Below are 18212 nucleotides of genomic sequence, written 5' to 3'. Positions count from 1 at the left end.
AACCAGGACCACTGTTCTGGGATACCCTATACATCTAAAGATGGAATATGACCAGAAGATCCAGTGTCTGCAATACAGCTTAAGGAGGCAAGCAAAAGTCACCTGTTTAATTTCTTCTGTTTTAATTTTGCTATCAAAATTGCTGATGACTGAATATGCAAAAAAAAATATATTTAGAGTTATATTTCCTAGAAGAGCAAACCAAGCTCAGAAAACTCTCTCAGGCTCTAGAGGAATAGTGCTCCGTGACAGGAACTCCAAAGAGAATTCTGAGGCTGTTCTCGTTACATCGTTGTAAGTTTACAAAACGTAAGTTTTGAAACCAAGTAGTGGATTAAACAAAAAATGGCACTGAAGATGGATAGAATTATCAGATTATTAGAATTCTCTCACTCACCACCCCTGAAAAGACAAAACAACCCTCCTCTCCCCCCCCACCTCTGCATGCATCTAGTTCAGAAGCAGCTAATTCTTAGACAGTTATATTTCCCCCCATTCTTGCCATATAAGAATTCAACATTTCTATAAATTCTGTTACAGCAGAAATAGATTATAGTTAAAAACACTTCCCTCCTACCAGAAATCTGGGATTGCCATAAAGGAATTGGCAGACGATGCTATGATTAGCTCTCTCTACTTTCCCATTTGAGTCCAACATATCTCTCTGTAACAAAGACATGGACAGCTGGTAAAGTCAGTATAAACCAGAAGCGCATGCTACTTCCTACAGGGTGACTCGCACCCCTCCAACCCTATCTATTCTTGTAATACAACCATTAAAAAACATGATTCCTGAAGCAGTTATTTTAGCTTCACACTGAAGTGGTTTAAACAGTTAGGCCTAACCCTATGACAGCCGAATCCATATTAAAATCAGTTTAGCATGAAATGACTTAAAACCATGCTTAAACATGTCAGGGCTCAATGTGCACAGAACCTAAGAGTTGTTTTAATTTCACAGAGCAAGATTCTTTCTCGGCTACAGACTGCAAACTCTTTGGGCCCACTACCTTAGCTTCTTCCATGTCTATATAGTGCCAAGAATAAAGAAAACCAAGGTTTATCTTAAATTATCATGTAAAGAGAAGATAAAAGATGTATACTTGTTAATCCAGCTGCATGCAAAAGCCCATGACCCAGCACTCCTTCACAATACTTCTGTTTGGAAGATGTGTTATTGAGACATACAAGCAAGCTCCAACTATAGGACGCAGAAGGGTCCTTGAGATGGAATACAAAGACTACCACAGTGCCGTCTTACTTGGTGAAACGGGGCCAAGTGGCTGGCGAATGGCCATCCGAGTAGCAGCACCATTCATACAGAGACTTTGGAGTGAAGACGCCCCAAGACTTTGTTGTATTTGACCAAGTCAAGACTCTCAGAAGAGGCTTATAAACTCTACATGAAGCGAGAACAAGTTGAAAGACATTCCAAAGGAGGATCCAAACTCAGATGTTTTGAGCCACAATCTGAATCTGCGCTAGGACCTTTCAGCATGTCCTCCCCACACAAAACTAACTGAGTTTATAGATGATGCTGAGCATCCGCTGCCCTCATTTAATACAACGGGAGCTGGCGCTGCTCCGTAGTTTTGAGGGGGGAAAAAAAAGAGAGAGAAAAAAACCCCCACACAGGCTATATGCTGTGTTGCATTCTGTTGTACTGCAGATGTGGAAGGATTAACAGTGATCAGCGCCCATCATAGCAAATCAGTCCACCTTGGTTTTTTGTTTGTTTTTAGAGACAATTCTATTGACACTGAGTGAACTCAGCTGACTTTTACCTATACCAACAGGACTGCAGAGTATAGTAACGGCTGAGCGAGGAACCGCATTTGACAGCCCCCTTCAATCACGGCTGGAAAATCTAGCATAGACACAGCCATGGAAAATGCCCTGAGATTTCTCCTTTCTGCCTTCTGACTGCTGAACAACTTCACTAGATAGCATGAGTTCTACTGTAGGCAGATTCCTGTGAAACATCAAGTTGTCCATCCCGTCATTACTTTCTAATACAGCAGACGATCTGCTGAAACAGCCTACTCGTGTTTCAGCTAATCTGACTTAAAACGTGCTTGTCCACAGCCACACAAACCAAGCAGACTTAGAAATCATAGCAAATGGTTTCGCACACTTCGCTTTTGTCACCTTGAATTCTGCGCAAACACCATTGCTTAAGCCTTTGAAACGGACGTGGGTACAACAGGACTGCAGTAGTTTTAGAACAGGCCCAGTCATGCTCCCATTGAAGGCACTAGGCATTTTGCCATATGTGTCTAAGGGAATGTTGTCAGACCTGCTGAGCAGAGGTGTTAAAGAGGAAACGGTTTCAAGCCACAATATTAATTAGAGATGCTGTGCCAGTTTCGAAGAACCTTCCCCGATGCAATGCAGCGTGAATTACAGCTTCTGCTGCAGTAGAGCCAACCCGTGACTGCGAGAAAAGCTCAGAATTTCTCTTAAAAGAAAACCAACAACAACTGGATGAGCAGCACACTCTTCACCTGATTTTCTGAAGGACTAAGGGCCCACAACTCCAAGTCAATGGCAGCTGCAGGTGCTCATTTTTCAATGTTAGACAGTGCCTGTCCTGCAAAAATATTCCTGATATTATTAAGGTGGCCTGACACTTCCCGTTAGAAGATCCTATTTTCAGCTGCTTATAATTTTGCCAAACTTTAATCATTCGGGCTGAAATTTTCCATGCCAAGTGTCTGCCTCTGATGGAATTTAGAAACCAGCCAAAACGGTTTAGCCATTTTCAAGTACCAGGCTGAGGTTTTGTTTTGCTCATGTCAAAAATTCTAGTAACCATTTCTTTGAAAAGGGTGAGCACCACCATACTTTAGATCAGGGACTTAAAATATGGCACGGGCGCGGAGGGAGGTAGGCCTCTGTATCAGGATTTCGCAGTCTCTATGAAAATCTGTCCAAATTTGATAAAAATGTAATATAATTTTCACCTGCCCGGGAGAAACTTCTTCAATTTTAGCAGCTATAATCTTCAATGATTCTGTCCTCACTGAACATGCTCAAAGTCCTCACAGCTCCTACTGCTAGCCAGACCACACATGTGCCACCCCCACCGAGTGACTGAGCATGGGCCGTCTAGTATAGGCCTACAGAGGTGAAGCTTTCTTTGCGATTACTGCTCCAGTCCAGGGTGGGGCCAGGTTGGAGGGGGTGTAGGAAACTGACTGAGAGCAGGAGGGGTGTGTGCAAAGACTGAATTTGGCTGAACATGGATACTGGGATTAGGAGCCAGGGGAGTATGGGACAGGGGAGACTGGGACCGGTTGGGCAAAGAAACTGGGAGCTAGTTTGTTGGGGGGGGGAGGGGTTGGGTGGGAATATGACACAGATTGGTGAGGAACTGGGGGAGAGACTGGGACTGGCTGCCAAGAAGACAGGAACTAAGAACCAGTGTGTATGTGCTGGGGGGAGAAATGGGGCTTGGAGGACAAGAAACCGATCTGACAAGGAAACGGGGAGAACTACCACTGGATCAGCAAAGAAACAGAGAAGGGACTGGGGGTGGAGACTGAGTGGGGAGGAAGGGGAAAGACAAATCGGACAAGGAACCTGGAGGGGGAAAACTAGAACTGGCTGGGCAAGGGCAATGGGACTGGTACAAGGAGCTGGAAAGGCGAAGAGAGGACTGGGACAGGAACAGATTGGAGGGGATAGGACATACAGGGTCATGGTTGGGGAGGGAAGGGGGGTGAGGGGAGATGCAATTATCTGTGACTACTAGAAAACACTCCCCTCCAGAGCCTATAATGAAACCCAAGATTACAGAGCCTCACCATTCCTCTGCTGTCAGCAAACAGTTGTGAACCCCACTGGCAAAGCATGCGTCTGATCACCCTCTAGTGTTGGTATACATAGATGATGACAACCTACTACTGCTATCAGTTACTCCTTTAGCTCAAGTGGCAGAAGTCTAAAGGTTTGAATCCTGCTGATGAGCCCACGTGGGGGTCAGTATGATGTCACATATTGCAATTTCTATTTTTTTCGGTTTACTTTAAAAACACCCCACAAACGAGGAAATTACACACACAAAAACCCATGTGACAAAATAGTATGTGGACATGTAATTAGAGACTATCATAGTGGATATGCACAAGGGGGGCAAATTAAGGCTGAATGAACCACACATTTGCTAATTTTTGAGTGCTTGACTAGGCTACCTTACTAATGTTCTTTCAATGTAGTGTTTGTGCATGTCTGCAAAATACTATCCAGCCCCGATTAGTAATGTCTTATCTGAAGGACAAGTTCTCACACTGTGGAGAGAAAGCAGGAGACTCCTTTCCTTATTCCTAGGCTAGGCAGAATTTGTTTGTTTTTTTTCTCCCTGGTTTCAATGATTAATATCGATTTTTTTATTTTAATTTTTACAGTTGTAGGAAATTAAGAGTGGGGGAAGGGTTAAGGCGGCGATGATAGTAAGGCTGCAAGGGGCTCCCTGCACAGCTGTGGGGCCCAGAATATCCAGCTGCAAGGTGCAGGGAAAGCTGTGGACCTGGTCTGGCAGTGTGGAGACCCCCGGCTGGGACTGCAAGGAGGACGACAAGCCCCCAGTGATGAGGCAGGCCACCCCGCTGATGATTGGCTCCATCCCCAGGCAAGAGCCATTCAACAGCAGGGTGACTTCCCCCACAGCTGGGGGCTCACCCTCCTCCTCACAGTCCTGGCTGCTGGTCTCTGCCCTGCCCCACCAGGACCGCAGTCTTCCCCTCACCTTGTGTTTGCCGGGATCCAGTGTCACCAGCCCCATGGCTCTGCATGGAACCCTCTGTGGTTCCTCTGCAGCAGAACTACTTGCACAGCCAGTGGCACCAATCCCTGCAGGTGCAAGATGCAGGGCCGGAAACGGGTGGGAGGCTTCACTCACGCTGGGTAGGTCTATACTTACCTCCGGGTCCGGCGGTAAGCAATCGATCTTCTGGGATCGATTTATCGCATCTTGTCTAGCAGTTGGTGGGTGACCCTGGGGTGAGGTTTTTTGGGCCAGAGGGGCAGGCTAAAAGAGCGTTCTTGGTGCAGAGCAAAAGATGCTGTTTCCTGCTATTTTTGTTTCCTTCTGCATTCAGAGAAACCGCACTTTGTTCATTCTTTTTGTAATGTAACAAAACTGCAAAGAAAACACCAGGCTCCACCAATTTCTACTTCCAACTGGAACATCCCCAAGCCTGCAAAACTTTGACTAGCCACTCAGATCAAAAAGGGACAGCAATATTAACATACCTGCAGAATGCCACGTAACAGGAATTGCTGTAGTTGCCACAGGAACATTATTTGACCGTGAAGGGGAGGGTGTGGGTCGGATTGTCCACAACTGTATTAAAATGTAATCCACATGTGATCTAGGGGGGTGGCTTTCCATAGGCACAAATGGAAGTTAGGCCCTTAACTCTCATTTGTGCAGAAACCTCGCCCCCATACCCAGGAGGCCGGGGGATTTGATGGTGTTTAATCTCAACTGCCAGACCCACATATATGTGCGGAAGAATATCTGCCTCTTGCTTCTCAGGAGCACTGAGCCCTGTTGTTGGTCCAGGTCATATTCACATAGCTACACATGTCCAATACAGAACTGGAAAAAGGAGACCTCTCTGCTATCCATGTCTACACTAGCTGTCTAGGATTCTGACAGTTAGCAGCTAAGGACTGAACTGTTAGCATCAGAGAATAAGAAACACACCACAAATTCTAGGCAAAGTAGATTCTGAAGGGTTCTACTGGAGATACCACCTAATAACAACCAAGCAAACGTGACCATTGAAATCAGAGGCTGCTGTGCACTCTGGTAATACAACATGAGCAGCAGCTACCTTTACGAACCTCAGAGACTCATGCAATATCATGAACTGCTACCATACCAGTGGGAAAGATCTCACTACCCCCTTCAAAAGGTCACCACCTTGAAGTTCTAGGTATCAATTTGGGATGTAAGTAAAATCAAGTGTTAATGGTGCTCACGGTACAATTAAAGCATCCTCAAGAGTGGAACAACTAAGTTTTAACTTGGACTGCACACCCGTGGCACATGGATCTCTCCATATTGGCATGTGTACCAGCAGCCAACATAAAAATACCTGCAAGGAAGAGCAGGTGGCAAAAAGCCCAAACTAGAGGACATAAAATACATGGTGCTAAAGGTACCCACCCAAATAATGCCTTGCACTGAGATCTAAACAATCTGAAGGGATTCCACTGAGACCAACCTCAGAAAAGACAGTCTACAAACACAGAACGTGAAATGAGAAGGCCCTTTTCCTTGCCCTGTTACAGTTGTAACCTCAAGGTGGAGACCAAAGACAACCCCAGTGGATCTCAAATTCATGGCCTCGAGGAGACAGCTGCTCAGATATCATGAGCTCAGATTATTCCTCTTTTTCCCTCCCAGGATACTCACATATAGGACTGAACACAGTGGATCTTGGAGAGTTCTTTTCTTTAAGGAAAGCATGGTTTGCTAAACAGACCACTGTTACCTTGGCAAGCCTGCTATATAAGACCAGGCGTCTTTTTGAGGGCTATAGGTCTCAGCTGAAGAAAGAGCCCCATTTTCATTCCTCCCACCAACAGCTACCAGCATATCTGTAATGGCTGCAAGGTAGAAATCTACGCGTCGTTGTCTCATGGAGGCAACCTGCAAAATAAATAAATAAAATAAAATACCGACATCCTCAAACAATCGGTAAGTTGATTTAAAGAGTAGGTTTAAGAAGATTTGTTTCCTCCTATGAGTTTTAAAAAGGGCTGCTATTTGTGTTTGCCATACATATTTAGACAACAATAAAACTCTGCTCTTCTGTAGCACATGATACATTAGCATTGACGTTTAAAGGTCATAGAGGGATAATGGAAAGCATCTAAAGCTGTATCTACACTTGGAGCTAAGGGTGTGATTCCCAGCTTGCGTAGACATACTCACGGCTAGCTCTCTTCGAGCTTGCATGCTAAAAATTGTAGCAGAGCTGTGGTAGCACAGGCAACGGCATGGACTAGCTGCCCTGCATAGAAACCCACCTGGACGGCACCGATATGCACTTGGGGCAACGAGTCGCTGCCCGTGCTACTGCAGCTACGCTATATTTTTAGCTAGCTTGATAAGAGCTAGCACAGGTATGTCTACACGAACTGAAAATCACACCCCTAGCTCCAAGTGCAGATATAGCCTAAGAGACAAACCACTCTATTCCTTAGTGATACACGGCCCATCTCGCAATATCCTGTGCGCCCAGAGATACTGCGATAGACTCAAACACTGAACCCCAGAAGGTTCTGAGTACACAAAGAATGGAAGATCAGTCCAAAATGTAGTATCGGTTTAATATTGGGAGGGAGGGGGTTCTCTACTCAGACATGGAAGGGGAAAGATTTGATCCAATATGTTTTCCATCTTTAACTACTCTGGTCCCTGTATGGCCTTAAAAACCTTGCACAGTGGTCCTTGCACAGCGCTTTGGGCCAGATTTTCATAGGTGTTTAGGCACCTAAAGATGTAGATGGGTGCCAAATGGGATTTTCAAAAGTGTCTAAGCAGGTTAGGTGCCTACACCCCAATGGGAGTTGAAAATCTGGCCCCTCGTCACTACCAATTTTGAAAAGTCATAGTCTTTCACTACTGGTGTAACTACAGTGTTCACAGAAGTTATCCAATTAGCTGTTTCTACTGAGAGGGGTGTTTTACGTTTTCAAACATAAATATGCAGGTATATTTTAGTGCCCACCACGAGTGTTCTTCTTCCACCAACAAAGATAGAAATAAACATTAAGGACTTTAAAAGAATAAGATGTAATACAGCTTGAGTCTCACCTTTATCCACTGGTTACAGCGGGGATCATACCTATATAGAAGATTTGAAGCTGCATCCCCTCCATTGTCTCTTGAAAAGCTGCCTCCAGCTATGAAGATGAAACCTCCCAGCACTGCAACACAGTGGTGACTTCGCCTGGCTGGGAGTGGCGTTTCTGTTATCCATTGCCCCTTTTTGGTGTCCAGGAAGCAGGTATCATCGCTTAACTCCAGGCACCGTTCCGAAACCTCCCCACCCACAAAGAGGAGCCTCTCTTCATTTGTACGCAAAGCCGTCCGCTTGTTCTGGAGCACTGGCTGGGCTGTGACGTTATTATGATAGTTCACCGCTTCTTCTATAAACCCCTCACAGTTTGCTTCCTTCGGGAGAAGAGAGCAGACAGCAGGCTTGACTCGATGGAGGAGGTCACTCTTCGGTATCAAGGGAAAATGAATGTTGTCCAGTACCTGGTAAGCCTCGTTTTCTCTTTCCGGGTATTGTGTCAGCCACTGCAAGGCGGCCTGCAGCAAGTCGTGCTCACATTCCTGCTGCACGTTGCTGCTCCCCAGATACTGGCAGAGTTTTTGGATGGAAATGTTCTGCAGGAAGTTAGGCGTGAAAGAGAGTGTGCCAAAGTTCTGCAGGATGAAAGAGTCGATGTAGGAGTCCAGGCGTTTCAGGTTGTAAATAGAGGCCAGCTCTTGAAGGTACAGGTAGTTCTCCTCGCTGACCTCATTTTCGAGATACTCACAACAGAAGTCAACCACCTTCCAGATCTGCAGCAGGTGAGCTGTTTCCAGCACATAATCAATGTTGCCACCATCTAAGGACAGCTCACTGCCATATAGGAAATCCACCACAGCTTTGAGACCAATGTAAGAGGCTCCAAATAGTTCAACCTCTTTTTGATAGGCCTCTCGCATGCCAATGGTGAACATGGAGTTGAAGTAGTCACTGCAAACAGCTAGGAGATTCCGGTGGGCAGGGACTCTTTGTTCGTCCACCACCAGAATAATATCACAGAAAAGTCCTTGGTGTCTCTGCTCATTCAGACTCTGAAGAACTAGACTGGGGTGGTCAGCCCATCTGTACACCTGAAATAAAGAATTTCACTATATAAATCCATGGTACGCCCACACCTTGAATACTGCATGCAGTTCTGGCCATCCTATCTCAAAAAAGATGTATTAGAATTGGAAAAGGTACAGAGAAGGGCAACAAAAATGATTACGGGTATAGAACGGCTTCCATCTGAGGAGAGATTAAAAAGACTGGGACTATTCATCTTAGAAAAGAGATGACTAAGGGGGGAGATGATAGAGGCCTATAAAATCATAAACGGTGTGGAGAAAGTAAATAAGGAAGTCTTATTTACCCCTTTACATAACACACAAATGATGGGTCACTCAATGAGATTAATAGGCAGCAGCTTTAAAACAAACATAAGAAAGTACTTCATACAACGCACAGTCAACCTGTGGCGCTGATTACTAGGGGATGTTGTGAAGGCCAAAAGTATAACTGGGTTTAAAAAAAAATTAAAAAATTTCATGGTGGATAGGCCCATCAATGGCTATTAGCCAAGATGGTCAGGGACACAACCCCATGTTCTGGGTGTCGCTAAACCTCAAATTGCCAGAAGCTGGGACTGCATGACAGGAGATGGATCACTTGATAATTGCCCTGTTCTGTTCTGTCCCTCTGAAGCACCGGTCATTGGCCACTGCCAGAAGACAGGATACTGGGCTAGATGGACCATCTGTCTGATGCTGTATGGCCATTCTTATGTCCTTAGAAATTAGATCAGACAGCAGCTTCCTTCAGTAGATGAAGTGTTCATCCTCACAGAAGAGCAGATATTCTTTTTCACCAGGTATAAGGACTTGCACCGCAAATGACCTATTAAGTCTTTTAAAAGTAACCTACTAGGTATAAAATATATATTGGGAGTGGACAATGTTCATACAGCAATGCTTGCAGTTTGATCATTCAACCCATGTATAATAATTGTCGTGCTGGGTTTGTGTCTGATTTCAGCAGTCACCCTGCCAAGACTTACGTGAAAGCTACTCCTATGGTAAATCTTGGCAGGATGGCTCATTTGTAAGCTCTTTGGGGCACTGATTGTATCTTCCTCTCCGTACAGATCTAACACACATAATCTGCACTCAAATAATAATAATACTGTTCATCCGTGTTTAGAGTCACCTAGTATGATGGTAACCCATTCCCATTGTTGCTATCATCCAGAAGCTAAGGTAGTTTTCATTTTTAATTGTTGCATATTATATATCGGAGGTCTAGAATGTGGTACATGGTCTGTCAAATGCTAGACCAGTATTAACAATTATAGATGTAGAGAAGGTTACATCAAGGTTGTGTGTTGGGATTCTGCCCTGTGACCATGCCCCTACTTACACTGTGGCACTATATCAGAGCTGGAACTGTGCTGCAAGGGATTAGAGAAAATTCAAATAAGCATCCCTAAATTGGGGAAGTTTTACCAGTTATATTGATAAGTATACAGCTATAACTTGCCATGTGGACACATACTTTCTGATGTAAGAGTGGCTTTTTTAGGTTCATCTTCAACCCTTTCTTAGGCAACACAAAAAAATACACTATTCTATTGGAATAAGAGTGTTCACACAGGGAATGGGGGGGGATTATACCAGTATAACCATGTCGGTTTAAATTTGCACCTTAAATTATTAAAATCGTTCCCCATGTAGCCAAGGTCTTAGAATTTAAGTTCCTCAGGGCAGGAACTATGTGTTTGCACAGGACCCAGCATCATGGGGCCCTGATCTCAGTCAAGGTCTCCAGGCACTACTGTAATACCAGTAATAAATAACAAAAATAGCACTGAAAGGGTCTAATTAATCATAGAAATGTTAAAATGCTGTCAGCAGACTCCAGGGTGAACCCCCAATGACAAGTGGAATGTATTTAAAACTTTAGGAAGTTTTTATCTTTGTTAAAGCATTTTTCAAAAGCAGTCATAAGTAACGTCAAATAAATAAGAGAGCATGCAACGACACGAGTGTGCTATATGGAGTCTCCAAAAGGTAAACCAGTCATTTTGGGCAGGTTCTGCAAGACAACAAACTTTCATTAGATAATGACCAGATAATAGCAGACAGCTTGTAACACCCTATTCTGAAGTCCTCAGACGTATAGATATGGATTAAACTAAAAATAATATATGCTCTCTTCCCTTTGTAACAGGATTATCATCTCTCTCTCTCTTACATTCTTTAATACCATCGTCTTGCATAACGAGATTACAGCAGAATTTACAAGTTACCAAAGGCTCCTATTTATTAAACGTGCTGCAGAGTCAGCAGGGTAATCCTGAATGCCACTTATGACAACTTGTATTCCCTGACTTCTTGTCTCAGTGGAGAAGTGCTGCCACTTTGAACACCGAGCATAAACTGAGCACACACATGGGACTATGCAGTAATGCCTCAAAATACGTTAATACACTTCATCTGCTTGCCAAGTCATCTGTTCACTCTTAGAACATTGAGGAAAAACAGATAGCTGCAAAAGCCAAGACCAAGACGACTTTGACATTAAAAACTAATAGTTTCCCCATGCTAGTTATATTCTGTATAACAGGTTTAATACTAACTAGTAATTCTAAAGTTAATAAATAATAATAGCAACTGCACACGCAAAAGGACAAAACAATGCTGTTGAGATTATAGATTTGTAAAGTGATTATTATTATGCTACAGTTTTTAAATGCTACATGTGATCTGCGCAGTGGTAAAGGGACAAGATTGAAAGTCATGTATTTTAAAAATGTTTATTTACCTGTTTCTCAACGCTTGTCGTTATTATAGCCGAGAAAAGTTTGAAGTTCCATTTTACTCTGGACTATTATTAATGCTTTACTCTTTGCTTTTCATTCAACTTTGACAACCGACGATTTTGAAACTGACGATTTTAGCTTTTCTGGCTCCCTTGTACTAGCATAAGGACATAGTGTGCAGAGCAATATTGAAATACAATCCTCCCCCATTTTCACTAAGATTAAATAAAATTAATGGAATCATTATTAACAATAAGGATTTACAACGCTTAGTCTCCATTTCTGCATCAGAATCTACTAGTATAGACTACCGTGGGATCCCAACTGAAGTCAATGTAGCTGTGCATTGGTGCAGAAACAGATCCCAACAGCACCCTTAGCCCTTACATAGAAAGTGAATGTTATGCTTGTGAGCAGTGCCACTGAGTTCACAGAGAGTGCTCACATGTGCAAGTGCTTGCAGGATCAGGGTTCGAATTCGTACAAAACCTAAGCCTGGGTATAAAATTTAACTTGTCTCTTTAACAAATCTTTAAAAAATTCAATTCAGCAACAAAATTAAATATACCCCCTTTGAATTACTGGAGAAAAACCTCTAGATACAGAGAAGGATTACGTGTTGCCAGTATGTGCCATTTTTAAAAATCATGAATCACTCTGAACAGATGGCCTATTTGCTGCAGTTTTTTTTAATTGCAGCCAATGGAATAAACTTACATTTTAAAATCACCTTGTTACATGCTCCATTATATACCTAGGAACTAAATATCCAGTTGTTTCATCGTGGTTGTCTCACCCCCCCTTAAAAAAGGAGAGGCGCCTCTTTCAAAGTAATCATCATTTTAATTACAAGTTTTAGCAAGCAATGCAGAATTCACTAACCTTGGAGGATTCACTTATCTTGTGCGGTCGAGAAATTCTCGTTTGTCTGGTTGCCTCCATTATAGGATGATTTGTGATACTTCTAGAACAGAAAACAGAAAATAAGTTCTCAGCATATGAGCCTAACATCAGCCTCTCAATGATGGTCAAACAGTCACATAGTGATAAAAAATAGACAATAGGAACACTTACATACACCTGTATATATTGATCTATCCATTAAAAAGAGTTCAGTGTTGAAAATAGATTCTCTAACCCCCTCTATTGGTCTTATTTTGTCTTTTGGCCAACAATTTGTTTTATCAAGTTTATTGATAACTTCAATGTACATTAATGTATTATCAAAGCTCATCACCACTCTTTTAGTTACGTACCAGTATTATCAATGTCATCACACCTCTGAAAATATTGCTTATTGGTTTACTGCTAGTCCCTACCACACCATGAGAAGTCTAAACAGTAATAGGATACAGAGCTTTCTTCTAGGTTGCTGGTTCCAATCCAGTCCAGGTCAGTAGCCCATGGTAGCTGAAGGGAGTTTGGTGGGTTTCAGTCTAGTTTTCATTAGGACTGTGACTATATCACCAAGATCACCACCATAACTAGTTCCCTTATTAGGAGAGAGACAGAGGGTTGAACAAGCCAGAGAAACTGATCTACCAGATTACACCCACAGATGGTCCTTGAGGCACATTGGCAAGGTAGTGTGAAGGAATAAATAGATGACTTCATTTTCTAGTGCTATTAATACAGCACCTTTCACCAGCACTAAATTCACTTTAAGAAGAAAGAAAGAAAGAAAGTAACCAAAAACATTGTATTGGAGTCTGCGCCCCCCCCCCCCCCCCGCCCCTCCCCGAGAAGAGGCAGATTGAGTTGGAGTGACACACTTCTTGTCCATTTATTTATTTTAGGAGCTTGTATGACACAAAAGAGTTTCTCTGACAGTTCTAAAGCTACATCGCAGTTTGGAGTCAAAAACCCTTCAGAGAATCCCTCTGAACTATTTAGCTATTGCAGGCAGATTCGGCCACAGGGATGGGGAGGGGCCATGGGCTCAAAAAGCAATGTGCAGCGATGTCAAACAGCATTTTTGAGCCCAGCAACAGATCAACACACACCCCATTAAAGACATTTTGTCTCACCACCGACTGGTGGAAATTTACCTGGAGTGCACAGGTCTGCCTGCTTGAGAACAATGGAGAGAGGTCACTCACCTCCACTGAGACCTACGCCTGCGACCCTGAGCAGAGCTGTCATTTGAAAGAGAGTTATGGGTTTGGTCCTCTCCATAATAACGAGGCTGAGGAACCACCACATCATTTGCCTCAGGATTTCTTCTATAACAGATATTCACAGACTCAGATACATGGACAGAGAGACAGTGGCTGAGGGAATCCGCTCTGGTGAGAGGTAAGAGATTCCTCTTCAGTTTTAATTCAAAGCTATTACCTCACCCAGCTTGGTTCAGTTTTTCCCACACACATTTATAATCTGTAGAGCCCTTCCAGAGATCAGGTTCTGCAGGGGTTGGGTGTACGTACACACACACACACACACACACACAATTTAGCTATAGCCAAGCGAGAATCTGGCAAGATGCACTGAAACCCTGAAAGCAGAGAGAAAAGAGGGGAAAGCAGCAATCTGGATCACTCGACTTTTACATTGCATTTTATTGCAATGCCTCAGATCACTATTTGGGGGGGGGGGGGAGGAAAAGGCAGAGTTGCCCTGACTAAAGGGGATGGGGGTTAACTAACTACTCTCAGGTTTTGCTGTGCTCCACTTGGCTCAATGCTGCAGCATGAGGCATGTTCCTGTTCTTTAGTGCAATTGGGACGGATGAAAGGCTGGGACCCAATGCCGTCTAGGTACTAAGAAAAGGAGAGTTTACCACTGTGCAGCGTCCCTACAGTCTCCAGGCCGGAGTGCCAGCTGCCCCAATGGGACTCAGCGCCGCAGGCTGGTGCTGAGGCTGTTCTGGCCGCTGCTGGTGTCTCTCTCTCCTCTCCCTCTGCAGCCATGTCTCATCCAGGAAATGCTGGCGGGACTGAAAGGGGAAGGAGCCAATAGGGAGAGAGGAGCTGTGCTGTTTGGAGGGGAGGAGAAGGGTATAATAAACGGGGTGGGATTAGGAAAGGCTGCTTGACATCAGGCCAAATTACTGCAAACAAACAACAAGCAGCCCCCAAGCCAGGCAGCTGCTGCTCTGGCAGCCAGAGGCTCAGTCCGTGGGAATTAATATTCCACTCAGGCAGGGACTGTGGTTCCTTTCTGCCTTGCCCAGGGAAAAGGTGCAAGGTTGGCTTGCAGAAGGCAGGAGGAGAGGGGAAGGGACAGGTTACTACGGCCTCCTGCTCCCAGTCTTAGCTGGCACACTTCCCCCTGCTCTCAGGGCAACTCCTGGTCACGCTCTTAGGGCCCAGGCCTGCCATTACCTGACCCTGAAAGTCAGTGGAGTTACTGCCCTACAGAAAGTTACCGGCATGCAGTGATTTTTGCATGACCAAGGCTTTATATTGTTCAATTACCTCCTGCAGGGGGAGAGGAGTTAATGACTTTTAAGTTAGTACGCACTGCTCCCCAGCTCTTCACACCTCCTCATGCCTCATTATCCTACCTGATCTGCCTCTCTTCCCACCTGCTGCAGGGATGCCAAAGCTAACAGCCAGGACTGCTGAAGGGTTGAGCCTGGCTGCTGGACTCCCACTTCCAAACAGATCTCAGCACCCGCTTACTGGCCAGGCCCCAGCAAGGGATGAGAGTGGAGAGAGGCAGCTCTAAGATGCTGAATATCTCTTGACTTTCCTGGGAGTGGAGGGTTCTCAAATCTTGCAGGATTGGGCCCTGAAGGAGACGTAGACTCTCAGCCAGTGCGATTTTGAAAGTAGATCCTGGCAGGAGGCGAGCTGGACTAAGCCTTCGTGCTCAGCAGACAGTTGGATGCTTCCTTTAAAATGACTAACTATTCTTTTATTATCCTTGAGCACTGGTTCTCAACCAAAGGTCCGGGGACCCCTGGGGCGGGGGTTCTGGAGGAGGGCCAACCAGGGCCCAGCATTAGACTTGCTGGGGCCCAGGGTAGAAAGGTGACGCCCCACTGCATGGGGCTGAAGCCCACGGCCCTGAGCCCCACCTCTGAGGGCTGAAGCCGAAGTCTGAGCAATGTAGCTTCGTGGGAGCCCCTGTGGTGTGGCGCCCCAAGCAATTGCCCGGCTTGCTACCCTAATGCCAGCCCCGGCTTTTATATGCAGAAAACCAATTATTGTGGCACAGGTGAACCGTGGAGTTTTTATAGCATGTTGGGGGGGGGGGGGGGGGGGGCGGGTTCAGAAAGAAAAAGGTTGAAACCCCTTGTCCTAGAGGATGCCCATTTTTTTGGGTAACGCTCCACACCAAATCCCTATCACTTAAAAAGTTATCCCTTGGTAACAGGTTGTATGGCAAATATCTAAACACAGCCAAACCTAATACATCCTGTGAAGTTTTCCTAGCACTTCTTACATGTGATATTTGCAACTATTGTTATAATTCCATGATTGTTTTGGGGGTTAGCAGCAGTAGGTGTGTAATGCAAATAAAGTAACTGTTGCAAATATTTGAATGAGGACAGTCACTGTAAGAGACTACACTATTACTTAGGTGATGATGATTACTTAGGTTCTATTTAACATTGTGATGTTAAAAATCTCTGTAAAGGGGTGTGTGCGTACCTAACACGTAGCCAAGCCATCAAAAAGTGTTCATAACAACCCCAGTAACCATATGGTCTTTTTATTTATCTGGATATGAAACTGTATGTCCTCAGGAAAATACAACGAGGACAAAATGCAGCAGCACACCTCTTCAGCAACTTGGGTTGCTGTGAGCACGCACACCTGTGATGCCCACAATATCCACCACCCCTGCGTGCACGCACTCACGCATACACACAGGATTTGCAGCCTGACCAGCAGCAACTTCTGGGCAGATTTGTGTTTGGAAATCCATCTGCACCTGAAGGTGCATAGAGCAGCCATTCCACGTCTTCATTCTCCTAGCCCCTGGCTGCACTGTTCAAAGCAAGCAGGGGTCCTGGTGGAGCCTGGGAGGAAGCAGGGAGAATGAAGCAGACCCACAGCTTCCCCCACCCCACACTATGGGTTCCACCACTCTCGGGGGGTGGGGGATTTTTCTACCCTCCCCTCTGTCTGGGGCCCAATGAGTGCACCATCATAGCAGGGTCACTTCATGAAGGGAGGTGCTGCTCTCCCAGCAATGCATGGGAAGCTAGAAGCAAAAGATGGCCCAGCAGCGTGGAATAGTCGAAATAGCTAGAAAAGAAAGGGCAGGAAAAGAGCAAAGGTGTGATGGATGAGAGGTGAAGGAGCAGGGGCAAGCTGCTAATGATCCATTTTAATTTATAGTCTCCCATGGCCAAAAGCCTCTGGGAGCCTTAACAGAAATCCCATGACATGCATTCCCTCCTCCCACTCTCTCCCTCTGGTCCAATGACTGTTCTACGGTGGATAAATACGTACACAGTCATTGGGCCAGGGAGTGAGTGTGAGTGAGAAGGACTCTGTAGTCCAGTGGTTAGGTGGGAGACCCTGGGTCCAGTCCTCCATCTCCAATCACTCTTTCATTATTTATCCCCCATGGAACAGCTTCAATAGGAGAGAATGAGGGAGCCTCACATCAGACTCTCCCCTAGCCCAATGGTTAGAGCATCCTCCTGAGAGGTCCTGTCTCCTCTACTGGAGAGAGGGCAAATGAACCTGGATCTCCCATGCAAGAGCGCTAGCCACTGGGAAAAACTTATAAGGTGGGTAGCGTTGGCGGCACCTGAATGGGACCTGATTCAGTCAGTGGCCTTTCAGCACACCTAGTGGACTGGGCCCTGCATGCAACGTCTGTCTTCCCCTGGTTTGTGAATTGCTTTCCTGCTTAGGTGGGAGACAGGCATCTGGATGCTAAGAGTGAGGCAACAGTGCGAATACCCAGAGGCAGAAACTTAAGAGCCTATTGGTTTTGGTGGATGGTAGTGCAGCCACAAACGGAGAATATCATCACTGAAGAACAGGCTGGCTTTCATGCTGGAAGAAGTACCACAGAACAGATTTTCAATCTTCGTGTTCTATGTGAGAAGTACTTGCAACACCAGCAGGACATCTACCACGTCTTCGTTGACTTCAGGTTTGACAGAGTATGGCATGAAGCTCGCTGGGAACCATGGAGAAGTACAATGTTGGTCATAAGCTTATTCTTACCATTAAACAACTGTATGCCAAGGCCAGCAGTGCAGTTCTCGTCAATGGCACAATAGGAGAGTGGTTTCTCAGCACTGTTGGAATCCAGCCAGGCTGCCTTCTTTCACCTACACTGTTCAACATATACTTGGAGCGCATAATGACTAATGCCCTGGAAGATCACATATGCACAGTCAGCACTGGGGGGGCAAACAATCTCAAATCTTCGGTTTGCTGATGATATTGACGGCCTGGCAGGTAGCGAAGATGAACTTGCTAATGTTGTGAAATGATTGGATGAAACCTCCTCAAAATACGGCATGGAAATCAGTGCAGAGAAAACCAAGTTGATGACAAACAAACGTGACGGGATCAGCTCACATATCACTGTCAGTGGACAAGAGCTGGAGACAGTGAAATGGTTAAAGTATTTGGGGCAATCGTCACTGATGAAGGATCAAAGGTAGA

The 18212-nt window shown here is 45.0% G+C and overlaps 1 protein-coding gene across 5 annotated transcripts in view; it reads right to left on the bottom strand.

Annotated features, from left to right (window-relative positions):
* The window catches only part of KLHL36 (kelch like family member 36), a 28108-nt gene that overhangs the window by 4666 nt on the left and 5230 nt on the right, over nt 1–18212 (bottom strand). Inside the window, exons 1-4 of one of the 5 annotated variants that reach the window (XM_005292295.5) lie at nt 14411–14565; nt 12514–12595; nt 7832–8905; nt 6504–6661 (exon numbers count right to left, since the gene is read on the bottom strand). In XM_005292295.5, the coding sequence (XP_005292352.1) occupies nt 6504–6661; nt 7832–8905; nt 12514–12573 (1292 nt within the window). In that variant the 5' untranslated portion in view covers nt 12574–12595; nt 14411–14565. Of the gene's footprint in view, nt 1–6503; nt 6662–7831; nt 8906–12513; nt 12596–14410; nt 14566–18212 lie in introns of those variants that run through there. The other 4 variants (XM_065567283.1, XM_042852118.2, XM_005292294.5 and 1 more) reach the window with 4 other exon arrangements.

Source organism: Chrysemys picta, chromosome 14, assembly GCF_011386835.1.
Source record: "Chrysemys picta bellii isolate R12L10 chromosome 14, ASM1138683v2, whole genome shotgun sequence".
NCBI lineage: Eukaryota > Metazoa > Chordata > Testudines > Emydidae > Chrysemys > Chrysemys picta.
Note: the sequence above shows the minus strand (reverse complement) of the source record. Positions and strands in the feature narration are given on the sequence as shown.